The sequence below is a fragment of the Misgurnus anguillicaudatus genome, chromosome 23 (assembly GCF_027580225.2).
Source record: "Misgurnus anguillicaudatus chromosome 23, ASM2758022v2, whole genome shotgun sequence".
NCBI classification, from domain to species: Eukaryota; Metazoa; Chordata; class Actinopteri; order Cypriniformes; family Cobitidae; genus Misgurnus; species Misgurnus anguillicaudatus.
Genome location: NC_073359.2, coordinates 30291874 through 30309522, shown reverse-complemented (window position 1 = coordinate 30309522; position 17649 = coordinate 30291874). Strand labels below are relative to the sequence as shown.

General features: G+C 37.6%; 2 protein-coding genes across 2 annotated transcripts in view; both read left to right on the top strand.

Moving 5' to 3' along the window:
• Positions 1 to 17649, top strand: part of LOC129453466 (uncharacterized) — a 71638-nt gene that overhangs the window by 5040 nt on the left and 48949 nt on the right. The window lies entirely within an intron of this gene.
• LOC129453462 (uncharacterized) overlaps positions 1 to 17649 on the top strand; it is a 29037-nt gene that overhangs the window by 2860 nt on the left and 8528 nt on the right. The window contains exons 4-9 of the mRNA XM_073862358.1: positions 2778 to 3104; positions 5522 to 5824; positions 9526 to 9837; positions 13248 to 13583; positions 14173 to 14484; positions 15052 to 15375. Coding sequence (XP_073718459.1) covers positions 2778 to 3104; positions 5522 to 5824; positions 9526 to 9837; positions 13248 to 13583; positions 14173 to 14484; positions 15052 to 15375 — 1914 coding nt within the window. The remainder of the gene's footprint in view (positions 1 to 2777; positions 3105 to 5521; positions 5825 to 9525; positions 9838 to 13247; positions 13584 to 14172; positions 14485 to 15051; positions 15376 to 17649) is intronic.

The window sequence follows — 17649 nt, the reverse complement described above, 5'->3', positions numbered from 1 at the left end:
CGCACCATTCCACGCATTGTAAACAAACAATGGTGGCACGTTGAGTACACGGAATCCTAGTTTTCCTCATCTTGTACTTCGTGATCAACAAACAAAAACAAAATAATACTTTGATGGCATTGATAAACCTGTGGTGGTTTTCTGTGATCTAATAATTTACGCAAAAGGCACTCGGGAGACGGTCACTTATTCTCCCGACAGCATCCAGCTTCTGTCATGCTAACACATTGACCCCAGAGGATCTTATGAAAAACTTTCCATTATTTTACTCAAAGTCAACGAGAATCACAGCTGATCGCTGTCAAAAATGTTAAAGGAATAGTCTACTCAGTCATTTTCAATATTAAAATATGTTATTATCTTAACTAAGAATTGTTGATACGTCCCTCTATCATCTGTGTGCGTGCACGTAAGCGCTGGAGCGCACTGCGACACTTCGATAGCATTTAGCTTAGCCCCATTCATTCAATGGTACCATTTAGAGATAAAGTTAGAAGTGACCAAACACATCAACGTTTTTCCTATTTAAGACGAGTAGTTATACGAGCAAGTTTGGTGGTACAAAATAAAACGTAGCGCTTTTCTAAGCGGATTTAAAAGAGGAACTATATTTTATGGCGTAATAGCACTTTTGGGAGTACTTCGACTCGCCTGAAAAGTCCGCTCCCCTTCTCCCTCTCATAATGCGAGAGGGAGGGTGTTACTGCGCCGAGTCGAAGTACTCCCAAAAGTGCTATTACGCCATAAAATATAGTTACTCTTTTAAATCCGCTTAGAAAAGCGCTACGTTTTATTTTGTACCACCAAACTTGCTCGTATAACTACTCGTCTTAAATAGGAAAAACGTTGATGTGTTTGGTCACTTCTACCTTTATCTCTAAATGGTACCATTGAATGAATGGGGCTAAGCTAAATGCTATCGAAGTGTCGCAGTGCGCTCCAGCGCGTACGTGCGCGCACACAGATGATAGAGGGATGTATCAACACTTCTTAGTTAAGGTAATAACATATTCTAATATTGAAAATCAGTAGACTATTCCTTTAAGCGACGACGTCCCAAGTATAACCGCAGTAATCACAGTGTTCTTAATATGACAAAGTAAGTGTTTTGATTAATGCCATTAATGTTTATTTTTTAGTCAGTGTATACCACTGTTCAACTAAATGAATATAAGATGAATGCACATTTATATATTGATTCAATAGATTTATAGCATTTTGAAAAAAAAACTTTTCATGGATTTATTGCATTTTGTGGAAAAATAATTATTTTTTATAATAAAACCTAAATATGCTACGTGAAAGTTTGTAACAGAAAATAGTGGTTTTCATCTTGTCACTTTCTTGGTATAGAAAACACATTTTTACCGAAATTTGTCAAAATGGATTTATTGCATTTTGGAACCAAACTCTTCATATATAGGCCTAACATTACACTGTATTCTTACATTATGCAGCATGTTTACTAACAACACAAGCAGCAGACTCTGACATAATATTAGTTCAAGTTCATTTAAACACTTCATTACTCCTGCTCACATTTAAATGACAGCGGAGAGACTTGCAAAAGACAAAAGAGACTGATTTAAATACCAGGTGTAAACGTGATGTGCCTCTCTCGAGGCCGGATATATCGCTCTTTTACACAGGGTTCCCATGGGGTCTTAAAAAGACAAAAATTTAGAAAGTTAAATTTAATGCCTTAAAAGTCTTAAAAACACCCAGATTTTCATCCTAGGTCTTAAATTTAATTTACAAGTCTTATAATTCTTACATCCGTTCATTCCAGAGAAGCGTTGTCAGCAGAAAATAAAATAGTAACTTAAAATGCTGTAGAACTAATCCGTGGTGGAGGCAGAAAACGTATGATGGGTGGGCCTCAAAAATCTTAATTTAAGAATTTGTAGATATTTTTACTGAAAACAAGACAAAAACACAAAGTAAGAATGTCATTTTTTGCAGTGTAAAGTCTAGTGTAAGTCTTTTTTTTACTATAAACCCTTACGAAGAGTCTGTAGCCGACTTCTATTTTGACATGACACAAAATGCACATGAGATTTACATGACCCATGGAACACATATTTTGACGATCCACACACATGATGATGTTTTGACTAGTTTCGCATTTGTGCCTTCTTGGAAAAGAAGTCATGATCCTCCACGGCTATGAGCTTTCAGAAACTAACTATAGTCTCCATGAATCTCGTGACGGGCGAGCTTTTTGTACTTGTGTTGTCATAAGACTCTTCCTAAAGAGCTCTGGTTAATCTGGAAAGGCAAGTTATTCAACTAAACAATAGCACATAGAACAGTAGGCTGAATAGTTGTCCGTACGTTAACGTAATATTATCAGTTATTTACATGATACACAATAGCATACTGAACATACCTGCAATGCTGAATAGGCTAAATGAACAGAACAAGCCAACGTGCATGAAGTATACTCATCATTCCGCATCACTGAATTCATTGAATTACATAAATACAGGAGAAGCATATAGCAGACTGTAGATTGTAATGGTTTCTCTTGCCTCGTATATGTCAAAATTAATTCATACTGAGTTACAAGGCGCACCTGACTTTAAGACGCAGCATCAGTCAAACTTTGAAAAAAAGCGGGATTTATAATCTGGCAAATATGGTACTGAAATCTGCAAGACCCTGTTTACAGCAGATGTCAGATGTGGTGTAAAAGATAATAAAATCAATCATCAGTTTTTTAAAAATCTGTTTCATGTGTGTGTTGATATTTATTTATTTCTACGTCACTTTGACAGATAAAGAAATTACAGTGAAGGATGGACATTGTGCTGTTATACACACTGGTCTGAAAGTAAAGGCAGGTGATGAGATTGAGTGGGGATTCCGACAGAAAGATGCTGTGATAATGTGGCCATGGAGACCTCTCATAGCTAAACATGATAAAGAAGGCTCCATCACTTATAATTGTCCTCATAAGAGATTCAGGGACAAACTGAAACTGCAACCTGAGACTGGAGATCTCATCATCAGTAATGTCAGTAATGAACACTCTGGAGTTTATCACCTAAAAATCACCAGTGGTGGAGAGACCTCACACAGGAGGTTCAAAGTGTCTGTCATAGGTGAGTAACTCAATCATTTCAGTCTAATAATCTTATTCACATCTGCACTATATAAACTATTTATACTACTTACGCTTGTGTTTGAAACCCAAAACTTTAAAAAACGTGTTCATTAATTTATGTTCTGTTTTTATGGACTGTTTGAGAGATGTGTTGCTTTTATTTACTTTTTATGATGGACATAATAATAGGAATTTAAAGCTAATGTGTGTTATTTCATCACAGAAATTACATATATTAGTTTCAAAAGCTAATAGCCTTCAGTTTATGAAACATCACCAAACCATTTACTGTCTGTAAGGTTAAAGCCAAGGGGACCACACCAATAAGGCACCACATCATCAAAAACAACAAGCCCCCTGCATACACTGTAAAAAACTACTTTGCTGCCATTAAATCTTTTGTTAAATCAACTCAGATTTACAAGTCATGTCAACAGAGATGAGTTGTCACAACTTATAAAATATAGTTGAGAAAAGTCAACTTAATTTTATAAGTCATAACAACTCACCTGTAGTTATAACAACTCATCTTTAGTCAAGATAAATAATAGAAAGTTGAAATGACTTGTAAATCCCAGTTGCTTCAACAAAAAATTTTAAGGCAGCAAAGTATTTTTTACAGTGTAGACTGAACTACATACAGTGAACTACCCACAGAATTTGTGTCCCCATTATAGATAACACAACTCAACAAATACTGACCACAAACTCACACCTCTACATCTGCGCCCTTCTCCCACCCTCCTCTTCCTCTCAGCCCAGAGCATCTTAAAGCTCACCTATAAGCTGTGTATAAGAAATATTATTTCATATTTGGCTAATGATAAAAGATGGTCATGTTTTATTTCATTTAAAATGGCTCAGTGTGATTGGTACAATGGTTTCATCTCCACAATAGTATAACAGATCATAAAGGTTTAAGAGTTTAAGATTAATCTGCCCACCGTAGGGAGTTTGTCCTATCTGGGCTCTTTCATGTAGATTGATCATTAGTGATCCAGGGTTCTTTTCAGTTTAAAACCACATCTCCATTTGAGCAAACGGCTTGGTATTTAAGAGAAGTTGGCAAAAGTTCAGAAAGAGTTTCTGTACTCAGATGAATCTCATAGTGCTGTGGGTTTTTCTAACACTCGACACTATAAAATGTATTGATTGTCAGGTATGCATCTCAGACTCTTAGCAGTTTTCAGTTGTTACCAATGACGCTTTTAAAAAAAGCCAGTAGCTGGCGGGTTTTGGTTTTTCTGCACTAAGTGCAGAGAGTTGAGAAATATTCAACTTTCGGTGAAAATCTCAGTTTGTTAATGTCACTCTCACTCGGCCGTCCAATCACAGTGAAGGAGAGGCAGAACAAATATCACAACATTCAACCGACGCATCATTCAACGACTGATAAACAAAGCAGAAATATCATAGTGACCAAAGTGCTTAGCTGAAAAAATGCTGGCAAGTGCATACAGTCTTTATCTATATGGATTTATATTGTGAGAGAATCTGTAAAGCCCATAGACCAGTGTTCCCCAAATCTTACCCTGGAGGGCCAGAGCACTGCAGAGTTTAGCTCCAACCCTGATCAAACACACCTGAGCAAGCTAATCAAGCTCTTTATGATCACTAGAAAATCACAGGTGGGTAAGTTTGATTAGGGTTGGACCTAAACTCTGTAGTGCTCCGGCCCTCCAGGGTAAGATTTGGGGAACACTGCCATAGACTGTAAAAAAAGATGGACATAGTGTCTGTGACATCATCCATTGGTCTCTGAAGATAATTTTTATAGCTTAAAGTAGGCGTTGGCTGCCGTTGGCATCTTGGCCGCGTGTCATCGCGCATCACTCACGGATATCCGAAAATGGGTAAAGAGGCAGAACGTAAGGTGAAGCTGAGGTGTCTTGTTGCTGAAACCACACCCCCCTAGCTCGATTCTAGTGACTGCAGTGGCTGTTCACCCCTCACCTAAGTGGCCACGCCCTTAATTATGCAGAACCTTAAGGCTTAATATAATTTAAACAGAGGAGTTACAAAAAAATTCACCTCCCTCACAGTTGTCATGAAGGGCAAACTTTGTTATACAGACCAAAAACTATTTTTGTACCAGGCTGTAAACATATTATTTTCTACTGTAAATTTGGCTGTTTTAACATGGGGGGTATAAGGGAATTGATTCCCTTTTGGAGCAAGATATAATTATATAATTGAAGTGTAATTAAATTGTTTAGTTGGTCTGAAGTCTCATTGAATAACATGGGGAGGCGGGGTTTATGACCTATACTGGGACCAGTCACTGGGGGGCGATTGAGACGACGTGGCTTCAATTTTCAGGGCTTGGTTTATAGTGATTAAATAAGATGTTTGATAGATCTAAAGCAAATTATTGATCTCATTTGTGTTCTGTTTTTCTGTGTGCTGCTGTTACAGAGAGAATACTAGCGGATAAGGATGAATCTGTCAATCTGAAGACTGAAGTTACTGACATAAAGAGAGATTATGTGATAGAGTGGAGATTTGGAGAAACTCTCATAGCTCAAATCAATCCTGCAAACAAGATCTTCAGTACATATGATGGTGATAAAGGTCTATTCAGAGATAAACTGGAGCTGAATCATCAGACTGGAGATCTCACCATCACAGATGTCATACCTGAACACACTGGAGATTATACACTGAAGATCATCAGAGATGGAAAAATGTCAGACAAGAGATTCAGTGTGTTTGTCAGAGGTGAGTGACTGAAATGTTTCAGTGTAATAATGATTTTATTATCATCTGTACTCTGTTGACAGGATACTGTAGATGTTAGAGGGATTTATAACTACTTCAAAGTGTTTCAGGCAATTGAAGTGGAACGTAAACAGAAAACATAATATAATTTCACGCCATAATATAAAAAAACAAGTTGTGTTAAAATTACAATTACAGTTGTGTCTAAAACATCCCAACAAGCAGAGAAGTACAGTTTATTGCCTATTCGTTGACGCTTTACCTCTCACAACGTGAGACTCAATGGGCACCGACATTATGCTCCGACTTAATTTTGCGAGGTTGGGGAGTTTGGCAGTAGGAGGTTCCACTTTGACAGGCATTCCAGTGCACTTTTCCTAGTTGGAGGTAGGATAAGTCCCACGTCCCACTGGTTTGAATGGGCTTTGGAATGCAGTATGAGTCCTTCGTTCGAAAAATATCCAATACACAAAAAAAAGGATGCATATGTTTATTTTCGCACTTTGAAATCACCCACAATCCTATGTGCGCAGGGCTGAAAGCACACCTTTTCACTGACATAATGACGCAATGACGTGCACTTGCTAGCCTGTTCCATTAACTTGTTCCCCGAATGCTAAAGAGGAGCCTTGCCTAGCCTCTGAAGGAAGTTACTTGAAAGGACCAGTCCTGCCAAGGAAGTATCCTTGACAGGCAGAAAATATATTTTAATGACTTATGCTGAGTTTACACCAACAGCGTTTCAGGCGTCAAAATCGCGTCTACCAAACGTGGTTTGCCGCTTGAACAATTTGGATGCATTCGCGCGTTATTTGACGCCCGTCAAAGTCAAACTCCGCTTCTTGTGGGAGGGGCAAGTGCTATGCAGTTGTCTGTTTGCAAGATGACTGATGTTGATTGTGCATTTATTGAGAGAGTTACCAGTTTGTATTTGTTCACCTTACTATAAGGGCAAAATAAACGACGCGGGTCGATAAACGTCACGTGACTCAAAAGTGAAATGTGTATTACAACTTACCAGGTTGCTCAATGTCCTCACTGACACTACTCCAAGCGAGGTCCTTTTTATTCCTGTCTCCTCAATAGAAATAAGAATTGAATGAGTGACTCCGGGGCTGCCACCACAGCAGCAAGCAGGCTCCTGATTGGTTAAAGCGGAGCAAAATTGCGCCTAAGTTTAAAGTTTTCAACTCGGGCGTCAGACGCAAATTCGCGTGAACCGCAAAATGAACAAAAAGAACCATTCGCGCGTACCGCGCACAACCCTCAATTCGCGCCTTTCGCACGAGCTTCACTCGCGAAAGAGGCGGAAATGCGTCTTTCGTGCCGCGGGACCTCCTGACACGCATCAGCGTGTCTTCACATTGACTTAACATTGAAATCACTCGCACTTCACACCTCTTCCGCGGTTGGTGTAAACGCAGCATGAGGGCGAAGCACTGGCCTGAATGGGCAAGTGACTGATGTTACTGGCCCGAATGGCTCGCACACTGGCCCCGGGCCATCGGACATTCCTTTATGTTGAACCCTGATTAGTCCTTGTCGGATTTTTTTCCCCAAATGTTTCTTGTTTCCTCATTTACCCAGGTGTATACAGTGGGGCAAAAAAGTATTTAGTCAGCCACCAATTGTTCAAGCTCTCACACTCAAAAAGACGAGAGAGGCCTGCAATCCCCGTCAAAGGCACACGTCAACTATGAGAGACAAAATGAGAAAAAAAATCCAGAAAATCACATTGTCTGATTTTTTTAAGAATTTATTTGTAAATTATGGTGAAAAATAAGTATTTGGTCAATAACAAAAGTTTATGTCTATACTTTGTTATATACCCTTTGTTGGCAATGACAGAGATCAAACGTTTTCTGTAAGTCTCCACAAGGTTTTTACACACTGTTGCTGGTAGTTTGGCCCATTCCTCCATGCAGATCTCCTCTAGAGCAGTGATGTTTTAGGGCTGTCGCTGGGCAACTCAGATTTTCAACTCCCTCCAAGGATTTTCTATGGGGTTGAGATCTGGAGACTGGCTAGGCCACTCCAGGACCTTGAAATTATTCTTACGAAACCACTCCTTCTTTACCCGGGCGGTATGTTTGGGATCACTGCCATACTGAAAGACCCAGCCACGTTTCATCTTCAATGCCCTTGCTGACGAAAGGAGGTTTTGAGTCAAAATCTCACGATACATGGACCCATTCATTCTTTCCTTAACTCGGATCAGTCGTCCTGGTCCCTTTGCAGAAAAACAGACCCAAAGCATGAGGTTTCCACCCCCATGCTTCACAGTAGGTATGGTGTTCTTTGGATGCAACTCAGCATCTTTTGAGTTGAGTTTCTACCAAAAAGTTATGTTTTGGTTTCATCTGACCATATGACATTCTCCCAATCTTCTTCTGGATCATCCAAATGCTCTCTAGCAAACTTCAGACGGGTCCGGACATGTACTGGCTTAAGCAGGTGAACACATCTGGCACTGCAGGAATTGAGTCCCTGGCTGCATAGTGTGTTACTGATGGTAGCCTTTGTTACTTTGGTCCCTGCTCTCTGCAGGTCATTCACTAGGTCCCCCCGTGTGGTTCTGGGATTTTTGCTCACCATTCTGGTGATAATTTTTACCCTACGGGATGAGATCTTGCGTGGAGCCCCAGATCGAGGGACATTATCAGTGTTCTTGTATGTCTTACATTTTCTAATAATTGCTCTCACAGTTGATTTCTTCACACCAAGCTGCTTACCTATTGCAGATTCAGTCTTCCCAGCCTGGTGCAGATCTACAATTCTGTTTCTGGTGTCCTTTGACAGCTCTTTGGTCTTGGCCATAGTTGAGTTTGCATTCTGACTGTTTTAGGTTGTGGACATGTGTCTTTTATACTGCTAACAAGTTCAAACAGGTGCCATTAATACAGGTAACAAGTGGAGGACAGAGGATCCTCTTAAAGAAAAAGTTACAGGTCTGTGAGAGAAAGAAATCTTGCTTTTTTGTTATTGACCAGATACTTATTTTCCACCATAAATTGCAAATAAATTCTTAAAAAATCAGACAATGTGATTTTCCGGATTTTTTTCCTCATTTTGTCTCTCATGGTTGAGGTGTACCTGTGATGAAGGTTGCAGGCCCCTCTCGTCTTTTTGAGTGGGAGAGCTTGCACAGTTGGTGGTTGACTAAATACTTTTTTGCCCCACTGTATATTGCCCTTGTGTTTCAGTTATTTTTGGTCGAGTATTCTGTGAAGAGTGCAGGCAGTGGATTCATTTTTTTGTCTGTAATTGTGTCCCTACATGGGGAGGTCTCCCTCCAAAAAAGATGCTGTCTCAGGTGGCTTCTTGGTTAAATAAAGGTTAAAAAATAAATTTAGTAACTTAGTTACCTTGTTATTTTAAACCGTTAACTGAGACACATGTAGACTCGGTACATATTTTCAGCTATTTGATCAGTTTTATAATAACATTGATTTGATATATGACATCACTGATATCTTAAACAGTATTAACAACTAAACATACTGACTGAATATTAGTGTTAGTGAATTAGTACCATAAGTCATAAACCCATCAGATGAATTTTCACTGTTAGGAGATTCCAGAAATTAATTTATGAGAATATGAGCTGATGTTTATAATCAGTAAATAAGACACTTAATAGATGAAAATCACCTGAATTGATTTCATTTCTGTGTTTCTGTTTCTGTCTGCTGCTGTTACAGGTGGAAGAGAAAAACGGCTAGTGGATGAGTGGAAATCTGTCGATCTGAAGACTGAAGTTACTGACATACAGAAAGATGATGTGATAGAATGGAGATTTGGAGATGAAGAAACTGTTATAGCTAAAATCAATCATGCCAACAATATCTTCATTACTTTTGATGATGATTTATTCAGAGATAAACTGAAGCTGAATGATCAGACTGGAGATCTCACCATTAATGACATCAGACAGAAACACGGTGGAGTTTATTTACTCAAGATCATCAGAGGTGGAAAAACATCATATGCAAGATTCATTGTGTTTGTCTATGGTAAGTAACTTAATTATTTTAGTGTAATAATGATTCTATTAACATCTGTACTTTGTTGACAATAAACTGCAGATGTAAGAGTTGATCATGACTAGCAGGAGTGTGCAAGGTCGTTTGTGACAATATCTTTATTGTTTTTTAAAAATGTGCTAAGTCATATAAAAGAACTGGTGCTCTCATAGCTACTCTCATAGCTAAAGTGAGTCATATACTTGAATTTTGTTAATAACGTTTATAACTGAATTCATCCAATGACTGCAACTACCTAAAAACGAGTTACCCTACATGAATGCGCAGTGCAATTCAGCAACTTAGGGGCTTTTTAAACCTGGTCACTTCATGTGTTTTCTATGATCGCTATAAATCCGATCGCTCAAACCACTTCAGGAGGACGCATATCAGATGAAAATGGACAAGTGTAAATACATCTGGTTGATGAACCACATATTTCAGTGCTTTACTCCCCCCAAACGTAACCACGCCACCTGGACATTAGCCAGCAAAGAGGCAAACAAACGAAGACGACACGCATGTTCCTCTATGAAGCGACGATGGTGGGTAAAAAGCTTCCTAGAACCAATAAAAGAGTCCAATAACAAACTCTAAAATCACATTTAACAAAGAAATAAAACTTTGAGAGAGAGTTTTGTGAACGCTTTTCCCCGTCATGGACCTGTATGTTAAATCGTTGCGCCATTACTCTCCTGCCACTCTGTACTGCGCGCTCCAGTTCATGTCAAGCAAAAAGATGCGTGTCCCCTGCCCAACATACAGTACAACTTAAAATAATTGCTGCCTTTTGTTGCATAAACATCATCTTAAGTTTTTATGGTGAATTAATGAATAGTGCATTTGCATTTTCTACGATAGTAGAAGATCTGATTTATATCCGTTTTGCCAAGACACATTTATGTGGCTGAATGTAAATTGAACAGTTTTAACAAATCAGATAGCTATCCAATAAGTGAAAACACATGAAGTAACCAGGTGTAAAAAGGCCCTTAGGGTGGTGTTTCTTTGATGTTTAAAGGGATACTCTATCGTTTTGTCATATTAAACTATGTTATTACCTTAACTCATCTTAGTGCGTGCACTTAAGCACTGTGCCGTGCGGCAACACTTTGGTAGTACTAAGCTTAGCTCAGTTCATTCAATGGTACCAAACAGAGATGAAGCCAGAAACGACCAAACACATCAACGTTTTCCCTATTTAATATGAGTAGTTATACGATTATGGTAACACAAAACGAAATAGCACTTTTGGGAGTACTTCGACTCAGCGCAGTAAAACTCTCCCTCTCATTATGTGAGGGAGAAGGGGAGCGGATTTTTCAGGAATTACTTTTTACTGCACCGAGTCGAAGTACTCAGAAAAGTGCTATTCCGCCATACATTATAGTTACTCTTTTTAACCACTTTTAAAAGCGCCACGTTTTATTTTGTGCCACAATATTTGATCATATAACTACTCATATTAAATAGGGAAAACGTTGATGTGTTTGGTCAACTTCATCTCTGTTTGCTAGCATTGAATGAACTGGGCTAAGCTAAGTGCTACCAGTGTTGCCGTGCGCCACAGTGCTTAAGTGCACGCACTAAGATGATAGAGGGATGTATCAACTCTTCTTAGTTAAGGTAATAACACAGTTTAATATGACAAAACAATGGAGTATCACTTTAAGCCTGCAAGGTTTGAAACATTAGTTTTCTTATACAGTATGCAACTCACAAGCACAATTAATAAAGATGTTGCTGTCATTATGCTCAAAGAGAACTACGAAGGTACATTTTATAAATAAAGCTGAACAATGGGCTAACAACTTCTGGAGTGCAGAAAGATTAGGATAGAGTCACTCCGGTTCGCCAATGGGGTAGTCCAGTCAGAACAAGGAACAATACAAAGATAAGAGCAGTGAGGAGTCAGACGGGCAGCAAAGAAATCAAAAAGCCATCCAGGACCACAGACAGGTCAGAGAGTGAAAAACCAAAAAAGCACCATCAATTCCAAGCGAAGACGCATACAATTTACATAAAACAATGAAAGATATTTGTTTTATTGTTCTTAAAAGTATTGCTCAGTCATTACTGTTGACAAACCGTTTTCTTTTTTGGTGAAATGAGTTTAAAATGAGCAGTGCATCCAATGCATCACAAGTTTTTGGCACGCCCTGCTTCTGATATGCTAGAGCAACTGTGTCCACTATCCAGTGTGACATCCTCTGCTTGGAGACAGCTTTTCTCTTCTTTGTAACAGACAAATAGCTGGTCTGAGGTCCATACGGGAGTGTACAGGACACAACTAGTTAAGGCTGGGTCTGCCACTGTTTCGCTACCTTAACTTTCTGAGTGAGTGGTGGGAACCTTACGCACATAGTCTACCTACTAGGGGAAAGCCACGTTGAATATCTGCGTTACATCCGAGGGCTAACTGGAGTAACATAATGTGCCCCGTCCCTGAGAAAGGTTTTTCCTCTTAGGAACAAGCCAGATAGGGGCTGTTGCAAGCAGCACCAATTCCTGTTGGGCGAATAAAGTGCCACTAGTATGGCATGCTCCATGCCTTCCCTGACTTTGCATGGTGTTTGTGCAAGTAGCCTCACTAGGGAGCCCATGAGGCCACACGGTCAGCGTTATTTCTCTAAATAAGTTTAGGTAACTTGTAATTTTAGATAACATAATTACAAACCACCAAATTATTGCATGCACATACGGTACAAAGCATGATTATTTATTTAGATTTCAGAATGAGCACGTTTGTCATTAATAATATGCTGCAGTCTGTCTGCTGATCTGATACTGTAATGAAGATGAATGTATAATAACTCTTTAAAAGGCTAAATGTACAACTTTCAGTAAATAACTATGTACATGCTTAGGACGTTTGTGTTGTAGTAATGTACAGGGTAACTTCAGATATAAAAACAAAGAGTAGTAAAGTGATGTTTTATCATTAAAATCTGATAACGTCCATTGATTTAATAGAATGTTTGGGTATACCAACATGGCGGCGCGGTGGCTTCACAGCAGTGACGTCATGCGCAATCCAATCATTTATAGATCAATGGTTTAAACAACTTTAAAAAAAAATGAAAAGGTTTAATAACATTACTGACTTAAGACTTTTAAGAATCTCAGATCTTACAGTAGGACCAAAATTGAACAACTGATATTTTATTAAAGTCATTTACCCATTAGATGAATTCTCATTGTTAGGAGATTCATGAAGTTCATCATCTAGATGTTATAGTTGTGTTTATATTTATATACTGATAGAGAATCTGAAAGATTGAGTTAATAAACAGAAATTCATTTATGAGAATATGAGCTGATGTTTATAATCAGTAAATAAGACACTTAATAGATGAAAATCACCTGAATTGATTTCATTTCTGTCTTTCTGTCGGCTACAGGTGGACATGAAGAAATACTGCATAGGTCGGAGGGAGCATCAGTCTCTCTGGAGACTAAAGTTACTGACATAAAGAGAGATGATCTGATAGAGTGGACATTTGAAAATGAAGAAACTCTCATAGCTAAAATCAATCCTCCCAACAATATCTTCAGTACATATGATGGTGAGGATAATATATTCAGAGATAAACTGGAACTGAATGATCAGACTGGAGATCTCAACATCAATGACATCAGAGAGAAACACTCTGGAGATTATAAACTGAAGATCATCAGAGATGGAGAAACATCATACAAGAGATTCATTGTGTTTGTCAGATGTGAGTTACTGAAATGTTTCAGTGTACTAATGATTTTATTATCATCTGTACTCTGTTGACAGTATATTGTAGATGTAAGAGTGATTTATAACTATTAACTTACAGTGGAGATTTTCACACTGTGTTTAACTCTGATTTATATTCTGTTTAAACCTGAGATTCCTAAAATTTATCATCTAGATGTTATAGTTGTGTTTATATTTATATACTGATAGAGAATCTGAAAGATTGAGTTAATAAACAGAAATTCATTATGAGAATATGAGCTAAACACTTAGGGGCTGTTTCACGGACAGGGTTTAGATTAATCCAGGACTAGGCCTTATTTATATTACTTAATTTGATTAGTTTTTACAAACAAACCTTACAAAAAACTATACTGGTGTGCATTTTAGGACAAAACTATGTCAAAATTAACGCAGCTTAAACAAAATTTTTTCTAAGTTTTTTTTTCTATATTTGGGTGATACAGGGTTAAAGTTTAAATTAAAGCCTCTAATGATCCCAGCCGAGGCATTAGAGTCTTATCTAGCAAAACTATCCACATTTTTGGCAATAAAATTAAATTATGCTCTTTAAATGTTTCTATCTGCTGCTGTTACAGGTAAAATAGAAAAACTGATCGTGTATAAAGGAGATTCTGTCCATCTAAAGACTGAAGTTACTGACATAAAGGAAGGTGACCTGATAGAATGGAAATTTAGAAAAACTCTTATAGCTGAAATCAAACCTGTCAACAATATCTTCAGTACATATAATGGTGATGATGATCTATTCAGAGATATACTGGAGCTGAATCATCAGACTGGAAATCTCAACATCAATAACACCAGAGAGGAACACACTGGAGAGTATTTACTGAAGATCACCAAAGATAGAAAAACCTCATGCAAGAAATTTAATGTGTTTGTAAGAGGTGAGTAACTGAAATGTTTCAGTATAATAATGATTTTATTATCATCTGTACTCTGTTGACAGTATATTGTAGATGTAAGAGTGATTTATGACTATTAACTTACAGTGAAGATATTCACACTGTGTTTAACTCTGACTTATCTTCTGTTTAAACCTGATTTAAGTGCAGATAAACCAACTTTATACACACAGAGATAACACACGTCAACTCTGTAAAGTTTTCATTTCAGATATTTGGTTCTTTTAATAATTACATTGATTTCATCATACACAACTATTTAGTGAATTATTACCATCAATATTGACCAACTGATATTTTATTAAAGTAATTCACCATCAGATGAATTCTCACTGTAGGCAGATTTTTTAAAATTCATCATCTAGATGTTATAGTTGTGTTTATATTTATATACTGATAGAGAATCTGAAAGATTGAGTTAATAAACAGACATTTATTTATAAGAATATGAGCTGATGTTTATAATCAGTAAATAAGACACTTAATAGATGAAAATCACCTGAATTGATTTCATTTCTGTCTTTCTGTTTCTGTATGCATCTATTGCAGGTGATAAAGAAGAACTACACGTATGTGAGGGAAAATCTGTTGATCTGAAGACTGAAGTTACTGATATACAGACAGTTGATAAAATACAGTGGATTACTGGAGATGAAGAAACCTCTCCACCTTTTGCTGCAATCAATCCTGCCAAAAATATCTTCAGTACATATGATGGTGTAGAAGGTCTATTAAGTGATGAATTAAAGCTGAATCGTCAGACTGGAGATCTCACCATCAATGACTTCAGACAAAAACACGCTAGAGATTATACACTGAAGATCACCAGAGATGGAGAAACCTCATACAAGAGATTTCGTGTTCTTGTCAAAGGTGAATAACTCAAATCTTTTATTGTAATAATGATTTTATTTACATCTGTATGTATTAATCAGTTCTTGCTTTGAATATAACGACAGATGCTGAAATGGCATTAAGAATAAACGAACAAACATTTACATCTGTACTCTGTTGACAGTTTACTGTAGCTCAGGGTTCTAAATTAGTATTCACCACAGGCCAAATTTTTCCAACAATAGACCATTTCAAAAGATGTAAACAACACTGGTCCAGAAGCACTTCCTGTTTCTGTTTTTTAACACTAGATAAACGTTAGGATAAAATAAACCAACAGAACATATAAACCTGAATTAACTGAAGTTAAACACACATCTTAAAGATAATAATATATGTGAAAAAAAAAATAACTGTCACAAACTGTAACAGGAAGTGTTTCTGGACCAGTGTTGTTTACATCATTTGAACTGGTCTATACAAAGCCAAGGGAGATGGCCACATGTTTGCGCTGCTATTATTATTTTGTTTGCTGCTGTTATTATTAAGTAAGACAAAATATAACAATTCTTTATAAATATATAGATCACTATAATCTATAGCTTGATTTGATTGAATTCAATGTCTCTTGTTCAGACTAAATCAACAGACCCGTTCAGTGAAGAGCGTATCCATTCAAAGCATTCATCCAACATCCTGACATACTCCACTATTATTTGAATGGAGGCTTTATATTTGCTTTTTGTTGTGACTGTCAGTTTATATAATGACAATAAAGTAAATAAAATGCACAGCAGATTTACAATGTGTTCCAGTAAAAGGGGTCCAGGGATGCACTTTAAACAGTAGGAGATAGGGATGCACCGATCAGGATTTTTGCAGCCAATACCGATTACAGATTTGTTGTCTTCGTGTTCGTCTGATCACGGATTCTGATACCGATTCTTCAAGCTGATATGCAAGCTGTTTGATGACTGTTACTGTTAACATTTTTTTCTAGTTAAAGTAATACCACAGATGTTGCCTTTGTTATATTACTTGCAGTAATTAGGTATATTATTGTGTTAATAGAGAATCAAATAAATAAGCACAACAAATATTTCTTCTGCAAAGAGAGATTTAAAATGCCTTTTAAAATGGCTTATGTCTGTTTAAGTAATGAAAATAAAACAGTTAACAGTCTTTACTGCATTAATTAAGTATACACTCATTCGACCTTCTTTTAAAAGACCCACCCCACACATACGCAACCCCGGCAAGGATGTCGGTTAGAAGACACGCCCCTTACTGCTGATTGGCTACAAGTGTGTTTTGGTAGACGCCCCGTCTCCTTTTCCATAGCGTTTTTCAAACATTGTGCACGCCGCCTTTAATAAGAGTATTCCTGGTCCAAAAATAAAACGAGCTATTTAAAATTTTCCTGTGTGACGCTGTAGCCATTACACCCAATAAGCCTGTGACGTACTGATGTTTGACGTAATGATAGCACCACGGTCCACCACTTTACCGTGGTGTAAGCGTTCGGATGGTTAAGGATGCTAGTTTCTAAAAAAGAAAAGTTGAAGAATATAGATTTTTTTAAAGATGATTTGACAGAGAAGTCAGTTTGCCCTCTTCCATTGGTGAAAAGTGAAGCCGTCAGTGTCCCTGACATCTTGGGTCTTGAGTCTGCGCAGTAGCGATTTCGGGACCAGTCCTGCACAGTAGTGAGCAGGAAGTAAATCTGCGAAATCAAGGCCCCGCCCTTGCAGAATGCGCATATCACAGCTGTCCATCGTGACGTGACGCCACCATTTTTATAGCATTAAATAACTAACTAAAAACAAACTTATTTTAAAAACAAACATTTGAATTAACATCAGCGTGATAAAAACTACAGTAAATGACAGCAACCATCTTCAGAAAAAATATAACTGAAGTGTAATTAAATTGTTTAGTTGGTCTCAAGTCCCATTGAATAAAATGGGGAGGCTAGGTTTATATCCTATACTGGGACCAGTCACTGTGGGCGATCGAGACGTTTTGGCTTCACTTTTCAGGGCTTGTGCGGCACGCTTGACCTGAATACCTCTGACGTCAGCCAGAAATATGACGCTCCTTACCATGTTTGAAAGATTTCACACTTATACACACTCAAACACTAACAGAAATGTAAAATCGTGAAACTGCATCTAGGTGCTCTTTAACTGTTGGGGAAAAATATCTGATGTGTATCATTATATTAGCTCATTGCATTACAGTAGATCTAAAAGCTATTGATCTTAATGTCAAACAATAAAAGAAAGATAAAAGTTGAAGGAAAGTCAGGGGTGT